Genomic DNA, 16,965 nt, shown 5'->3' with positions numbered 1-16,965 from the left:
TAGCTCAACAAGTAGAGCATTGCAATAACAACAATGCAAAGGTTGTGGAGCACAGGTAAATTGTATCCCTTCCCTCAGTGTAAGTCACTTTAAATAAAATAAAATGGTTAAAAAATGTGCATTTATGTCAGATAAAAATAAACAAGATATGAAACAGAAAGGGCAGGACACTACTGTAGTGCACAAGTTCATGTACATGATCTACTGAAGACTGCTAATCCAGACTGACTGAAAACTCCAAGTGGTTCTCCTTCCCTCGATCTCTTAATCCCTCACTCTATTCTTAGACATTTGCAAAAAACCCAGCCAAGATCTTCAACTACATATAAGGAGTAAGATGATTACGGATCACCCACCACAGAACAAGGACAACTGTTCAGTTACCATGATGGATGGTATTTATAACTTGAAGAAAGCAGGCTGGTCACAAAACAAGATCTAGAACCCTTATTTGAATACATACTAGCAGTTTTCAATGAAAGCATGTAATCGTAACAAAAGAAGGACTTTGTGAGTATTGGTGTATTACTTTCTCACAGAGACCGGAAATCTATCCCAGGTAGCATAAGGCACAAGGTAGAGCTTCACCCGTGGTGGGATGCCAGTCCATCGCATGACACACACACCCATTTGCATATTGTTGCCAATTTAGAGATACAAATTAATATAGCTTTATTTCTTGCACTGCAGGAAGAAGTTGAGAAGAACACCGTATGGACAAATGTACTGGGACACACCTCTCAATCACTGAATTCAGGTGTTCCATTCAGATCCATTGCCACAGGTATACAAAATCAAGTATCTAGCCATGCAGTCAGGTCTACAAACATTTGTGAAAGAATGTGTCATTTTGAAAAGTTTAGTTAATTCAAGTATAGTACTGTCATAGGATGCCACCTTTGCAAGTCAGGTCGTGAAAATTTCTTCCATATTTGATGATCAATTGTAAGTGGTCTTACTGCAAAGTGGAAGCCTTCACGAAAAACAGAGACTCAACCAAAAAGTCACAGAGCAGGTTGAAACACATAGAATGTAAAAAGTTACCAACCCTCTATTGGCTCAATGACTGCAGAGTTCTGAACTTCTTCTGTCATTAATCCCAGTACGAGGAATTAAGGAGCTTCGTGGGATTGGCTTCCATTGCCGAGCAGCTGCATGCAGGCCTCCCATCACCAAATGCAATGCCAAGCATTGGATGAAGTGGTGTAAAGCATGTTGCCACTGAACTCTAAAGCAGTGGAATCTCATTTTGTGTAGTGACAAACCACACTTCTCTGTCTGGCAGTCTCGGGTGTGCACACTAAGTGAGACTATGCAAGTCTGTCTTGTATGAGCCTTGATTAATCAAAGCTGAACTGCGTTAGTGGAATGACATGAGGCAGGTGGGACAACGAACCAAGAGATACAGAAAAAGTCCAAACACCAAGGGAAACTAATATAAGGAAAACTGAACAAACAGGTAACAGGGAGCAAAAAGCAAGGACCTGCAACTGAAAAACATAAACACGTAATAAATCAAGAGAACATAAAATAACAAATGTTACACAATAAGCAACTAGCTGATGCCTCTGGCCAGCCTAAAACCCACAACAAAAAGGTAGTCTGGACAATAGCCAAGGTAGCATGCAGGGTAGCATGGAAACACACTAGGGTAACACCAAATTAGATGGTGAGCAAGAACTGCTGGCCAAATCGGGAGAAGACATATAGAGGTCGAGACGGACACTGACCTTGACAGCACATGTCTTTAAAAAGCACACCTCATATTACTACTAATGTTTGTATTGTTATCATTATTATTGTTGTTGTTCTGTGCCCGTAGCAATGAACCCCAACTTCACCCTTTTAAATAGCTAGAATTTTGAATGAAGCAATATGGGCTACAACCTATATCTGACATCTGGATGTTTTTTTTTCTGTTGATCACCACGTCTTGCCTCTGCTGGCTACTAATTCTATTTAGTTGTCAGCTAAATCAGGGGAGCAGGAGAAGGTGAGGTGGTTGGCTGACTCGACAGCACCATGGACAGCAACTTGCTCAACTTAGCTCTAAACACCTAAAACAAATTAAGCAGCTGCTAAAATAAACCCCACGATCTTGTGAGAGCAGGCGTGTTTTTGTATCACCACATGCTTTTTGTGCCATTTCCATTATTCTGCTGTGTATTTCCTAAGGTGTCTCATTTTGCCTTTTAAATACACCAGACTGCACTGAACAAGACTAGACACAGCTGGTAACACCGGGATTCTACAAGAGGTAGCAAGGGGGGCGTGGCACACATGAGGATTGGATGAGCGGGGCAAGACACAATGTATATTGACTCTGGTTTTTATTAAGTTTAAAAAATAAGCACATTTTTCACTTTTGTTAATGTACTCATAGAACCTCTCGACAAAATGTACAGCATGCATAGCTTGCTTGATACCAAGCATGCTGGTAAGTTTGACCATTTGGGGCCGAATAGCAGTTAACAAGCCCTCATTCTCCATTTTTCAGAGCAAACAAATAGTAAAGATCAACTGAAAAGAAAGTAAAACACTAACGTGATTTAATGCATCACAGAAGCATCCTAATATAGATTTTAAAAAATACAAGGTTGTGAGAATCAGAAACTTTTTGGATAACTGGATGACTGGTAGGGATTAACTATGTACCAACCATGTTACCTTGTGATGATCTGAACTAATAAGTTATTTATGGAAATTATTAATGTTATTATGAAAATAACTCTTGTGAGCACAGGTAAGATTCCAGTTTTGTTTACCTGACCTTTCTACTAAATTCTTAGTTCCCTGCCGGAGAGGCATCATTGTATTTTCCTTAGTGTCAATCACTAAGGTCTGATCTGTCTAGATCCTCCTGGCTCATACTTGCTGCAAGATGCCACTGCATCCACCTTCCACCTTGCAGATGGTTAGCCCACAAGATGGCTCCTCTTTGCTATTTCAGGCTATGCTTGGAAAGGTTATGTGGGTGACTTGCCCATCCAGCACTTACCAGTTAACACAACCTCTTGGCATTGCTCCACAGGTGGGTCCTGATAACTCTCCTCCAGACAGGGCAGTCTTTTTTGACACCCTTCATGAAGGTCCTTGTCGGATCAATGCTTGTCTGGATTCTGCCCATAAAGCTGTTCATCAAGAAAATCCATACCAGGTGATACAGGCAATATAGCTTTGTGAATTGTTAAAAAACACAAATCCCTCCATCATGATAATGTTCAAGGTTTATAGTCATTTTTAATAGTTTTATAGTCTTCTAATGAATGTATTGCATATTATCATTTTATGAATATGATTGCTCATGGATTGGCCAAAATTATCCTTGTGTCTTGCTGTGATATTTACAACAAGCCTTGCATCTGTTGGGATACTATTGGAACTACATGGCCAAAGCGCTTTAACGCAGTTGTCAGCTGTAGCCAATATACGTCATAAGGGACCCATGAGTTACAATGGTTACCAAAAATTCACTTAATTAAGTGAGGATTTCTCTCAGAACAGTATTTCTTATAGGCTGGCATTTAAACTTAGTGGTGTTACTTTCCATACCATATGGATGTGACAGTTTTGCTTGCTCTGACTGAAACCCCAATCCCTTGTTAGTGTAATTTGAGAATTGAAGAGCTGAATCAATTTCATGACAATTTAGTTCACCTACTTACTCTTTCTGATCAAAGGCTGTCCCTGAGTCTGAATGCACATTTCCAGCCATGTCGATTATTGGGGTTTTTGATTATTATTCCTTTAATACTTTGTTGTCTCCTCACATTTGAACACTTTTGCTGAAAAATACAGTAGATTACTACAAGTGTAGACTGGCTATAATGAATCCTTATGTTTCCATCCACCAAAATGAGTAGTTAACTTTACATTTTATTCTTAATGCTTTTTTTTAAAAAATGAATTTAAATGTGCCTTATGAAATTGAGAGTTGGAATACGAAACTAAAAAAGTAAATTCTTAGAACAACAATGCACTGTTAAAACCAGTTAAACAGGTTACCATCAGAGGCTGAGTAACTTGCAGTAGAGAAAATTTACCCTATAGTCCTCATGGATCACTGAATTCTACTCATACTATTAGCATTTTAACATGTAATCAATGTAATATGTGACTTCTCCTGTTTCTGGTGTATGAAGCACCTGCAGAAACACCCACATTCAAGCAGTTGAGCCCCAAAAGCCCCAGAGCAGTGTGCTGTACTTCTGATACAGTTCTCATAATCTTTGTGTATTTAGCCTATACTAAATGTATTTTTCCCACATTCATACATATGACCCTACATCTTCAAATGAGCTATTCTAGGGTGCACTTGGGACCCTGTAAAAGGCATCTATACCCTGTCAGGGAGCGAACTACTGAAGGGTGCATAATGATAGGGTGGACATTTTTAGCTAAAGTGAGCATTTGGGGAAAAAACTAGATTGACCTCTACATCCCATCACACAAAATAGTATAGCCATCCATGCATCCATCCATCCATCATTTTCTGTAACCGTTTGTCCTATTCAGGGTCATGGAGGATCTGGAGCTTGTCCCAGAGGCTATAGGCACAATGCATGGAACTGCCCAGAATGGCGCACCAACCCATCACTGGGCCAAAATGGTATAGGTTATCCATCCATCCATTTTCCAAACCGCTTATCCTACTGGGTCGCGGGGGGTCCGGAGCCTATCCCGGAAGCAATGGGCACGAGGCAGGGAACAACCCAGGATGGGGGGCCAGCCCATCGCAGGGCACACTCACACACCATGCACTCACACATGCACACCTATGGGCAATTTAGGAACTCCAATTAGCCTCAGCATGTTTTTGGACTGTGGGGGGAAACCGGAGTACCCAGAGGAAACCCCACGACGACATGGGGAGAACATGCAAACTCCACACACATGTGACCCAGGCAGAGACTCGAACCTGAGTCCCAGAGGTGTGAGGCGACAGTGCTAACCACTGCACCACCATGCCGCCCCTTGGTATAGGTTATATAAAATGCAATTATATAAAATGCAATTTAAAACAAATGTTATTATACATCTGTCATGGTCAGCACCCCTCTGCACTAGTCTTTCATGTTCTTCTCCGTTTGGCCAGCAGATGTCACTGGCTATCCTGTCCTCCCCATTGTCAAAATCCTTAGTGTGTTTCGTCTGCTGTGTAGACTGTCACATGGCTCAGTGAACTGAATATGTGGCCATTAAACCCCTTCTGTTTTTGTATTTTGTTCCCTAGTGTTTTATTTATCAGTTTCTAGTTCCTGTGAGTTTGTGCTTTGTTTTTGGTTTTTACTTTGTGCCTTAGTTGTGTTTAACCTGTCTTTGTTATTCCCCGGTGTCAGATTCTCTTTCCTTGTGTTTCTGTCAGTTTCTTAGGTTGCCTGTATGATTCTCCCAGTTCCTCGAGTTAATTATTAGTTTCACCTGTTTCCTGTTCTTGTGCCGGTCCTTGTGTGTTTCCTGATTGCTCGTTGTCCTGCACCCTCTCTCACTGGCTAATTGTCTCATGTCTCACTGCTGGTACATTATTACCCACTTCAGTTTCTGTATTTAAGTTCCTGCTTTAGTGCAGTTCCCTGGTGGGTTTTTGTTGTATTTCTTGTTGTATTTTGGAAGGTGTGCTTCAAAAGGTTAAGTTGCCCTGTTCCCTGCGTGCTCCTTGTTGCCTGTCCTGGGGTTTTTTCTTTCTTTCCTAATTTGCTTTTGACCCTTTGTGGTCTGTTAATAAACCCCCATGTTCCTGTGAGCCACCAGTGAATCGCCCCCCTTTTCCTACCTGCACTATGCCTTGCCCCCATGCCAGAAACTCCTGAGTCTGTGGCAGACTCTTTTGTCCCACGAGGTTGAGGCTGGCCAGTTACCAGCAATCATTACCTTCACCTGTCCCACTCCCTTTATAACCCCTTCTGCCCTCACGCTCAGTGTGATGTATTGTTTACTTTCCATGAGCCTTAACGATTCCTGCCTTTCCAAATCCTGCGCTGCCTCATTCCTGCTTCCTCCGGACCTGCTTTGTGTGTTCATCCCCTGTTCTCAATGCCTCGGTACGGTCTCCCCGGCTTCTGACCTGTTTGGACCCTGACACAAGCCAAATGATTCCAGTTTTTTTTTATCTGACCTTTCTACTACATTCCTAGTTCCCTGACTTCTGGTCTCCGAGTTTCTGTCCCTGCCAGGCCTGACGATACTAGTATATTCATAACTGTTGATCCATTCAGAATAAGCCTCAGGAAAAAAACTGCAGAAAAATGAATATTTGTATGGAATTGGAATCAAGCTATGACCCAGATCGATATTTAAATAATTATTACACACTTGCAATAAAAGAAGTCGGAGGACATTTCCTCCCTCTGGCTTATCATTAATAGACTGAACTTTTAAACATCAGTTTGTAATGTTTAATCCACTAAGAAACAGTCAACTCCATTTCAAGTGTAGAATTGCCACTAGGCACAAAATGATCTTATAGGGACTGTTTCATATTGAAGTCTGCAGCACTAGCTCTGCTAAGGTCTATCCTAGTCACATATTTAAGTCACATACGTTAAGACATATAGCGTTAAACTTAAGGAAAATAATCACTATAAGTGAATCTATTATATAAGTGATTATTTCATAATCATCCCTCTATTACGCCATTGAGTTATGAGCCTATTTTTAAACTATTTCTATTTACATGAACTACTCACTAGTCGGACTTTTCACAATTTCTCCCATTAATTCTAATTTTCTAAAGAGGAAGTATAAGGATAGATTTGTGGTTCCTTCTTGCCTCACCTTTCAGGTAAGCATGCACATAGGAATGGGGAAGTAGAGATAAAAACGTCGTTTATGCTAGACATTGCAGTCGATCGCAAAACGTTTTGAAGTTCACACAGCACAACTCAAACAGAACACTCGGATGAGACAGAAACACAGCATTAACACGGTAAGCCCGTTTGATATAATGGCTTGAAACTAACGCATACCGACTTTCAATTTTAAATGCGTAATATAAGTGGGACTTGACTTGACACAGTAATACTAACCTTCTACAAGTTTTACCCTTTCCCTTTGGAATGCGTTCAGATGGTTTTCACACGGATTTTTTTCCGCGCTTCTATTATTTGTATGTAATTTCAATTGTAAAATGTAGTTTACTTCGGTTTCCGTGTTCAAGCCCACTGAAGCGAGTAAATAACGTGTGAAAATTGCAAATTACATTGCAAATGACTATTTAGCAAATATTTTCGTAATCTGCTCAAACAGATAACACATTCAGAGAAAAAATAACATGGTCAGAAAAAAAAATTAGGCTACATACGTAAAATTACAAATGGACGATTTAAACGGCTTTTGGCGGAATGCTTTGATCGGGTGTAATACGGTACGTATTTTTTGTACAATACTCAGTAATAATGTTAATGTATTCTGACGGGTGACAGGTGTATACGGCACACTAATAAAAATCAGATCAGAGTGTTGAAACTTGCTCCAGCGTTGACAGGAACAGAAACACAACATAGACTGGGCTGGAAATAAACTGGTTAGATTTGGTTAAATACGTCATTTTTGTAGTGTACTAGTAAGCGTAAAACACGGGGCTGAATAGTGAAAAACAAGGATCCTCGTCAGCTCATAAAGCGCAAGGCAGGGATGGTGCTCGGGGTACCAGGGCACCTGTCCCTTTCGCCTGAGCAATTGAAAGTGCTCCCATCACCCCCCCTCTGATTTTTCGAGAATGCTAAAATGCTAAACCCCCCCTTAAACTGACCGATGAGAACCTCCCGCTCCCCACATTAGACTGACAAAAAGTACCGGTCGGCCACGCCCATCTGTTCGAGCATGTCTATGCACGTCATCGTAACACACCAATAATGAATGAGGGAGAAGTGGAATTAACCAAAGTGAATAACACATAACTTCCCCCCATGACGGCTATTGTTGGGAGCATAATATGCAGATATATTTTCAGTAGATATTTTTTCCTTGTTGCACAGATTTCCTTTATCGTGACATGCACTTAGGTGACCTGGCATCTCTAAATTGCCCATAGTGTATAATTATGTTTGTGTACCTCAACCAAGTTAATCAGCTGGAAGAAAAATGGATGAGTGAACAGAAACTGGCAACACATGACCATTATGTCATAACATTTTTGAGAATTATGTACAATAACGGGTCCAGGTTAATGTGCATATCTGTTGTTTAAACGTTGACATTTATAGGCTTACCTGAATTTTAGTTTAAGCTTATAATTACACTAATTATAGTGGTTATTCCCCCTATGATTCATGCAGACACGGAGATGGAACAGATCTCTGATCAGAGACAAAAGCTGTTAGCTAGTGGAGGTGATTCTCTGCCAAGAACATTGTCCTCAAGATCAATCAACTCAACTGACAATGTCTTAGCATTCATCTGTGAACTTCGCCCTAAGAAAGACCACCAGCTGAAACACAACCAAGAAACTGTGCAGGTTCAGCTGCCAAGTCGGTGCAATGTTCATCAACTGCGGCTGCGTATCTGCATTCAGGCCCAAGAGCAGAACTCCCTCTTAGACCCCTTCAGCTTACTTGACCCGGAGCAGTACCAGCTTCTATATAATAAGGGAGGTGAATGGTATGAGATCCACGATGACCACCAGGTCCTGCATACATTGAATGCTGAGTGGCAGTGTGATGCCAATGGTAAAAAGATGGCCAGGATTGTACTGGCCCCTCTTCCTGAAGTTACAGAGGAGGCAAAGAGGTTCCACCAGCTTTTGACCTACCTCATTGGGTACGACCTCAGCGCTGGTGCATCTAATCGACTAGGGGAACTTAACTTTGCCCGCCGGAAGTTTGCCGCACCCCGTAAAGAGGAACTCCAGAGACGTGACACCAGAGCTTATGCCCTGGAGCCTTGGGTCACCTCATCACCACTTGTTAAAGAACAGCAGTCACTGCTTTCTTGTGACCTATTAGTCACCCTGTATTACAATGACAAAAACTTTAATTTTAAAGTGGACATTAATGATTTTCCTTGTGACCTAATTGAGACATTCATCCAAAAGATGTTTGACAGTGATTTTGCCTTGGAATATACAGTTGCCAACTTGACATTAAAGGTCTGCGGGAGAGAGGAATTCCTCAGTGGAGACTATCCACTCTCAAACTTTCTATGGGTACGGCACTGTCTGAAGACCATGCAGGGGCTCCACCTGTCTGTGCTACCCATTGCATCATTAGAGGAGGACACATTAAGGCCAGAGGATTGGCCTCTAGTAGACGGCTTTACTGGACTACCCAGTTCTCATGAGGAGCTTGCTCTTTCAAACAAAGAGTTGGATGACATCATGATGATATCACTAATGGACTGTGACCGAACACTGAGAGTGAAGCTGGTGGGCTTAGACATACCCCAGCTCCCCAGCAAAGCCCCCCAATATATTCAAGTTGAAGCCTCTGTGCTTTATGGAAACAAGGTTTTGTCCTCAGTCTGCTCACTGTCAAAGCCATTTTCGGATGAAGTTTTGTGGAATGAGTGGCTTGAATTTGACCTTCTCCTTAAGAACCTACCATATGGTGCGAAGTTGAGTCTCACAGTTAATGCCACGACTCCTGACAGCAATGCGGCTGTGGAGTCAAAACCGCCATCTGCAGAAGTCAAAACACCTGATTACCAAAAAGGCAAAGGAAAGGTATTGTTCTTTGTAAATCTTCTTCTCATCGACCACAGATCTATACTAAGTCAAGGGCTGCACACCCTGTACATGTGGCCATTCCCTGAGCATGATGAAGAGGCATTGACTTATGAGGCAGACAAGCTCTCGTCTGCTACCAACCCTGATCAAACCAATTCAATGGCTATCACCTTCTTGCTGGACAGGTACAGCTTCCCTGTGGTTCTCCCCAACAGCTACAACTCTCCCGGGATCTGTGCTTCTTCTGGGGCCTTGTATAGAGACAACACAGATGAGGTTTTTCAGCAATCAAGTTCAGACCAGAGGAGCCCTGGGTCTGGTAATGAAGAAGCCTCACAGTTTTCTAGCAAGGAGACATTAGACAGGGGTTCCCTAAGGAGGTTTAGAGAAGAGAGTGTCCACTACGGCTCTAACCTTCCCCAGTTTCTCCGAAAGGTCAACTGGCTAAATTCCAATGCAGTTCAAGATATCCACTGGCTGCTCTCCAACTGGGACCCTGAAGACTTGGAGGTGCCTATTGCCCTCGAGCTACTTAGTGTGGACTTTGCTGATAAGATGGTCAGGAGGCTAGCAGTCCAGAAGCTGGAAACCCTGAGTAATGAAGAGGTGCAGAGGTACTTACTACAACTAGTCCAGGTGATCGGAAGATTCTTGAGTATAATTTCCTCCATTAAAAACAAGTTAGACTAGACATACTGTAAGTCACATTTGCTTTTAATAAAATAAAAATGTATTCCATGTCTATAGTAGCATGTATTTACACTCTGCTTACTGAATGCTAAAACGTACTCATTTGATAATACATGAGAATTTTAGGAATCTTGTACTTGTACTTTTAACATGTCATGAACATTGGAATGTTTAAAACCTAAAGCTGCATAAAAATGATATCCTAACATTTATGGCATTCTTCCCAGACCTTGAAGGTTGAGCCATACCATGACAGTTATCTGGCACGATTCCTCATCCAAAGGGCCCTCAGAGTAAGTATTCCACCATGCTCATCAATATGTGAAACAAGACTACCCTAACTGTGGAAATTGTAAGTGAGATGGCATGGTGAACAGTGGTGAATTGTGGTGAGAAACTAATTAACGTCTGAACATTCTTAAATCTTGAATGATCTCTTTCTATTAGCACTATCTATTATGAACCACACACGCGTGAGGATTTCAGCTAACTACATGTGCCCAACAATTCTACTTTGTGTTTTTCATACACAGAGTAAGAGAATCGGCCACTTCTTCTTCTGGTACCTGCGTAGCGAGGTGTCCGGCTTCCCCTACTTCCAGCAGCGGCTTGCTGTGGTGCTGGAGGCCTACCTGCTGGGCTGTGGACAGGCTATGCTGACAAGCTTCCTCCAGCAGGTACAGCTGGTTGAGTGTCTACACAAGGTGGCCGTCGACATAAAGAAGCTCTTCCCTGAGAAGACCGACCTCACAGCGAATGGTAATGTTTTAGGGGTTAGTTGTAATGGGGTAGTTGTATTGCTAAATTAGTGTGTAGTCTAACTAAATGAATGAAATGTGAATCTCATTTCAATATGCAAATGAAAATATCCTTTATTCTATGAGGTAAGAGCTTACCCAAATTCATAAATAAATATCCATGCACTGTGGTTTTGTAGTGTGTGGATCAGCGAGTTTAAGCCTCTATGCCTGTGATCATATGGTTGCTGGTTTGAGCCCAGCCTCAGCAAAATGGTCATATGTTTGTGGGCCATTGAGCATGGTCCACACCCCTCTGGGCGCTGCCCAAGGTCTGGTGCTTTGCTGTAGCTCCTCCTTTGCTCGTTCTTACCTGTATTTGTCTCATGGAAAGCAAGATGGGGCAAAGAGAATCTCCCCATGGGAATTAATAAAGTATCGCTATTCTATAAATCAGCTGCCCAACAGCTGCAGGATATGCTGAGATCTTGCAACCTTCCATCCGAGTTCCAGGTGCCCTACGACCCCCGAGTCAGAGCAGGGGCAATCATGGTGCGTTAAGTTGTGGGTATTATCACTTTTGTTTTATTTTTATGTTGAAGCAATGTGTTTTATGGGTTTGGTAATTCATAACATTTTCTATAGTATTGCATGTCCTGAAACATGATTATGAAACTTGTTATTTCAAGTATTTCTTGTCTGAAAACCTTTGTTTATGAGACTTATTTTATATTCCCACAATTTTGCAAAAATCATTAATGGATATTTTTGGTATCTCCTATGGGATGCTTCACACCATCACTTTCTCCAGCTGGATAGGTGCAAAGTGATGGCCTCCAAGAAGAAGCCATTGTGGCTGGAATTCTCCTCTCCAGCTTCACAAGGACCTTCTGGCCCCCCTGTGGGCATGATTTTTAAACACGGTGATGACCTGCGGCAGGACATGCTGGTCATTCAGGTTAGGTGCCACTTTAAAAATGTCTTGCTCATTACCTGGCTGCTAAGGACTGGCACGCTAAGATGCTATGTATTTTTAATTCTCACTCAGAATTACCTCCACATACACCTGCAGAGGTGTACATTTGCTTGTTAATTTTGTAGCAAGGGCTGCACAATATCGCATCGCATTGCAATGTACTCACAATTATATGGTGCATGAATAATAATCACCAGGGCTTTAGATGATGGGCATAAACATTTGTCCAGACACCAGCTTTTCGGTACGATATAGATGTTCACTTATGCCCCAATATGGTAAACAGATTAATAGTGTTCCGAAAACATTAGTAATCTGTATGAGTTCAGCATATCCTTATGTTTAATAAACATGTGGAACTTTAAACTGAAAAAAGCATAGGGTCGTGAGGCAGCGTGTGTCTCTGTCGGCTAAGCCTCTCTGCCTGTGATCGGAAGGTCATCAGTTCAAGCCTGGCCTCAGCATGTCTGTGAGTCCTTGAGCAAGGCCCTTAACTCCCAGCTGCCAGGGTGCTGTGACAGGTGACTGCCCTTCATAGCCTAGCTTGCTCTCCTGGTGCTAGATGGGCGTGGCAAAAAGAGAATTTTCCCTCAGGGATCAATAAAGTATCAATTATTAATATTTAAAAAGTACCACCACAGTACAACGTTTTTACTTTGTTTATCCATGATATCTCTTTCTTGAAAAAATGTTGTGGCTGCTGAGCTGTCCCTTTCTTCAGTGCCACTTCAGTGCTTATCACTTCCATGGTATTACCAAAACAGTTGCATGTGCTGTACTCAGCAAACCGAATTTAATGAACATTAGGATACACTGAATTTCTACAGACTACTAACTCTTATGCGTCACAGTATGCATCTCATCAATATTTTTAGCATACTACTTACCAAATTGTATGTGTAAGTAAATGTCCGTATAGTACTGAAAAGCCAGCATCCGGACAAATGTTTACACCCATCATTTGAAGACCTGGGGATTATTGTACAAGCAGCATATTTTGACAAGTTCATTGCGATGTGATGTTATGCATGTAAATAATGCAGTAGTACACTGTTACCTATTACTGTCACGATCCGTGGTGTAGCTGACGGGCGATCGTGCGGGTAAGGAGAAGGCAGGCAAGCGGGATACGGGAAAACGGGGGTTTATTCGTGGGAATCGGGGCAAGGGACATCAGACATCAGGAAACATCAATGACAGACAAAGCAAACTGGGGAGACCAGGACTTAAATACACAAGACTGAATGACAGCAAACGGAAACAGCTGGGTACAATTCGGGAAACACACGTGGGTAAGCAGGGGGCGTGGCACACAGGAGGAGCGGACGAGCCGGACGTGACAATTACATTGATTAACTAGTAAAGTGCTAGTTTTGTACCGATCGCATGTTCATTTATCATTCATCATGACTATTACTGCATTTCATGCAGGAACTATATTAGCGCATTATTTGTTCTTATTTGTGGCCCCTCAATCAAAGGGTTATCATTTATTCTTTAAAAAACAGCAGGTAAATATTCTTTTTCCTCCAGCCAACAGGCTGCTATTCATTGTTCTTACATGAGATAAAGTTGGCATTTTTGGAATGACGGGGTGCAGAATTGCAAAGTTCAGTGCTTAAGTTCTCACACAGCATGAACGGTCCCGTCTATTTCATATTTGACAAACCAATATCTTTTCTTCTGCTGCTGTTTCTTACACCCTTTGTTCTTATGGCTTTTCTGTCTATCTTATAGTTCACCTGCCTGTAGCTATTAATCTTTTGGGTTTGATCTTCCAGACTCTCATATTGATGGATTCAGTTTGGCAGGAAAAATCTTTAAATCTGAATCTGGTGCCCTACGGATGCATTTCCACTGGCCATAACATAGGTAAGTCACGTGGTTCATTAATCTTTCCAGAGACAGTTGCTAGAAGCATTTGTAAAATGTGAGTTATCCTATTGGTCATACCGCAAGTTACTCTATACACGATTAGGCAGAAGACAAGGAAAAGATTGCGATACAGATTAACCTAACATTCAGCTTGAGTGCCAACAATGTTGCCGTGCAACACATCAGAAACATCATCAGGAAGTCCTGAATTACCACACAACTGCAGGAAAGTGCAAGTTAATTTTTTTCTTGTTTGCCAAATATGCAAGGTAGTGTCTTCCTATGCCTCAGGTTTGATTGAAATTGTGAGAGATGCGGTCACCATTGCCGCCGTGCAGAGAAGCAGAGGAGGAAACACGGGAGCATTCAAAAACGACGCCCTGCTTGAGTGGCTCAAGGGGAGGAGCCAGCTACAGGAAATAGTATGGTGCACGTCCTTAAGCCCTTTACTGCCCCTGCGTGTACTGAATGAGGGGTTAGGGAAGGTGGATTCTTCTTCCTTAATGAATTCTTCACTCTTTAATCTAGTCATTCTGGAAGAATCCCAGCCACTTCATATGTATTCCTCACATGCTGATGTTCGCTTACCTTCTTCTGTTCATCTGTTCACTCTCACTCACAGCACTACCAGGCCATGGAAAGGTTTGTCACTTCCTGTGCTGGCTACTGTGTAGCCACCTATGTGCTGGGGATAGGAGATCGACACAATGACAACATCATGATCACGGAGCAAGGTGAAGGGACAGCCCTGGTACAAGGGATGGTTTTCAGCAGATATCGGTTCAGGAGTGGAGTTCATTGGCATGAGTGCAGAACACAAATCCAGTGCTCATAGTCGGTAGTGAGGTCAATCGGGCTCAACCAGATCAAAGAAAGTAACCCAAAATTACAGGTGAAATACACTGAGGGAAAGTCAAACACAGGAAAAATGCAAACCACATCTAATGCTCAGACTGTAGTTTTGGAACAAGAAATTACTTTGCAACTAAAATAAAGGAACAAGGGTTTAAATGACTCAACAGTCACGGATGCAAATAAACATCCAATTAATATTCCATCTAGCAAGATGATACATCTAGAACACTGATGATTGTTTATGGGTCAGACATATGAGAGAAGAGAGCATACTGCAGGTTGCTGGAAGTGAAGTTATTACCGCTGTGCTAAAACCTATCCACTGTTTCCATCATTGGTGAACCTATGTTTATGAATCACAGGACAGTAGCAGGGCCATTATTCTCAGCAACAACACAGATCATCAGAAAATATTATTCATATCATATTAAACACACAGAATCACCTAAAGCACAGTTTTGGGTGTGATTCATTTGTGTGTTGTAGGCTTGGCTTGGCTCAGGTGCACCCATCTCGTGCCAGCAGAAAAACACATCTTCTTTGTATACCTTGTTGCCACATCCAGGAAAACAAATTTAGAAAACTAAAAAATCATATCATATAAGCAATAAAACGGTAAAAATGTTCACTACAATCCTGAATTTTTATTAAGTATAGCACTGTATTTTATCAACTAGTTGTAGCTCTGGATCCTGCTTTTCATAACTCCACAATAATTTTTTTTGAGATTCTCTCAATGAAATTCCTCGGGCAACACTTTTTCTCACATTTCTGGGACCCGGGGTCGAGTCTCCGCCTGGCTTACATGTGTGTGGAGTTTGCATGTTCTCCCCATGTCGTCGTGGGGTTTCCTCCGGGTACTCCGGTTTCCACCCACAGTCCAAAGACATGCTGAGACGAATTGGACTTGCTACATTGCCCGTAGGTGTGCATGTGTGAGTGAATGGTGTGTGAGTGTGCCCTGCGATGGACTGGCCCCCCATCCTGGGTTATTCCCTGCCTCGTGCACATTGCTTCCTGGATAGGCTCCGGACCCCCCGCGACCCAGTAGGATAAGCGGTTTGGAAAATGGATGGATGGATAAAGCATGTACTTACCGAGTAATTTAATAAAGGGAAAAACTGTTTGTTTCAAAGGAAACCTTTTCCACATTGACTTTGGACACATCCTGGGGAACACCAAACGCTTCCTTGGTGTGAACAGGGAGAGAGCTCCTTTTGTTCTCACGCCTGACTTCCTGTATGTCATGGGCAGGAAGTCCATGCCCAAGAAGTCCAGCTTGTATTTCCAGAGGTTCAAGGTGAGGAATATTTGATTTTCACATGTTGACAATTAACTTAATATCTCTATTAAGAACGATTTTCATGTGTAAATTGAAATATTTAGTGGACTAGAGTGGGTTAGAACTATGTAACAGTACTACATTTCACAATAAAGGAAATTTATTGCATTTGAATTTAAGTGTGTCTGGGCTGGATGAAACCTTTTCCCATAAAATGTTTTTTGTCTTAACGTATCACCATCAACCTTCCAGAAAACCTGTATCGAAGCATACTTAGCTCTGCGGACCCACACCCGTCTGCTGGTGACCCTCTTCTCCCTCATGTTGCTGACGGGTATCCCTGAGCTCAGCTGCGCCCAAGACATGCAATATTTGCGCCAGGCACTCCAGGACAACCAGAACGAGGAAGTGGCCTGCGACCACTTCCTGCAGCAGATCGATCAATGTGAACAGCTGGGTTGGACTGTGCAGGCTAACTGGTGGATCCACATGGTGGCAGGAATCAAGTAGTCCTGAGGCTCACCATTGTGGGATATCTCTCCTTCCAATGATTTCATGAAGCACTGATCTGATGTATCATGTAAAAACATCTCAATACCTGGAATGGAGAGATTCACAGCTTTACCTGAAGGGTGCAGTGACACTCAAAACCTGTCTAACATAATGTATTAACCTTTATCGATAGCCATTGATCATTGATTGGCTGTTCTTGTGTGATGAACAATTTATGCAATAAATGTTCTGCCCAGTCCTCATGCCCATCCTTGTCCCCTTTTAGTTTGAATGGAGCACCACACAAATAACTGACAAAGCCTAGTGTGAAAGGCCACTTGACCAAATGAAAAGTTAAAATTACTATATTACATTATGCCTATTCATTAATTAAGGG

The 16,965-nt window shown here is 42.1% G+C and overlaps 1 protein-coding gene across 2 annotated transcripts; it reads left to right on the top strand.

Moving 5' to 3' along the window:
* The first annotated feature begins 6,441 nt into the window (after positions 1 to 6,441).
* On the top strand, positions 6,442 to 16,827 carry si:rp71-17i16.5 (phosphatidylinositol 4,5-bisphosphate 3-kinase catalytic subunit gamma isoform). Of its 2 annotated transcripts, none has more exons than XM_049017091.1 (11): positions 6,442 to 6,925; positions 8,250 to 10,297; positions 10,579 to 10,644; positions 10,885 to 11,110; positions 11,546 to 11,640; positions 11,900 to 12,046; positions 13,846 to 13,936; positions 14,231 to 14,361; positions 14,562 to 14,673; positions 15,931 to 16,094; positions 16,329 to 16,827. In XM_049017091.1, the coding sequence occupies exons 2-11, from the start codon at positions 8,264 to 8,266 to the stop codon at positions 16,584 to 16,586; spliced, it is 3,324 nt and encodes a 1,107-aa protein (XP_048873048.1). In that variant the 5' UTR covers positions 6,442 to 6,925; positions 8,250 to 8,263; the 3' UTR covers positions 16,587 to 16,827. The 2 variants fall into 2 exon arrangements, with proteins under 2 accessions (XP_048873048.1, XP_048873049.1); XM_049017092.1 differs by having other exon boundaries at positions 6,443 to 6,925; positions 8,277 to 10,297.
* Positions 16,828 to 16,965: the final 138 nt, after the last annotated feature.

The sequence above is a fragment of the Brienomyrus brachyistius genome, chromosome 6 (assembly GCF_023856365.1).
Source record: "Brienomyrus brachyistius isolate T26 chromosome 6, BBRACH_0.4, whole genome shotgun sequence".
In the NCBI taxonomy this organism is placed as follows: domain Eukaryota; kingdom Metazoa; phylum Chordata; class Actinopteri; order Osteoglossiformes; family Mormyridae; genus Brienomyrus; species Brienomyrus brachyistius.
The sequence above is the reverse complement of the archived record's forward strand: the minus strand, read 5'-3'. Positions and strand labels throughout refer to the sequence as shown.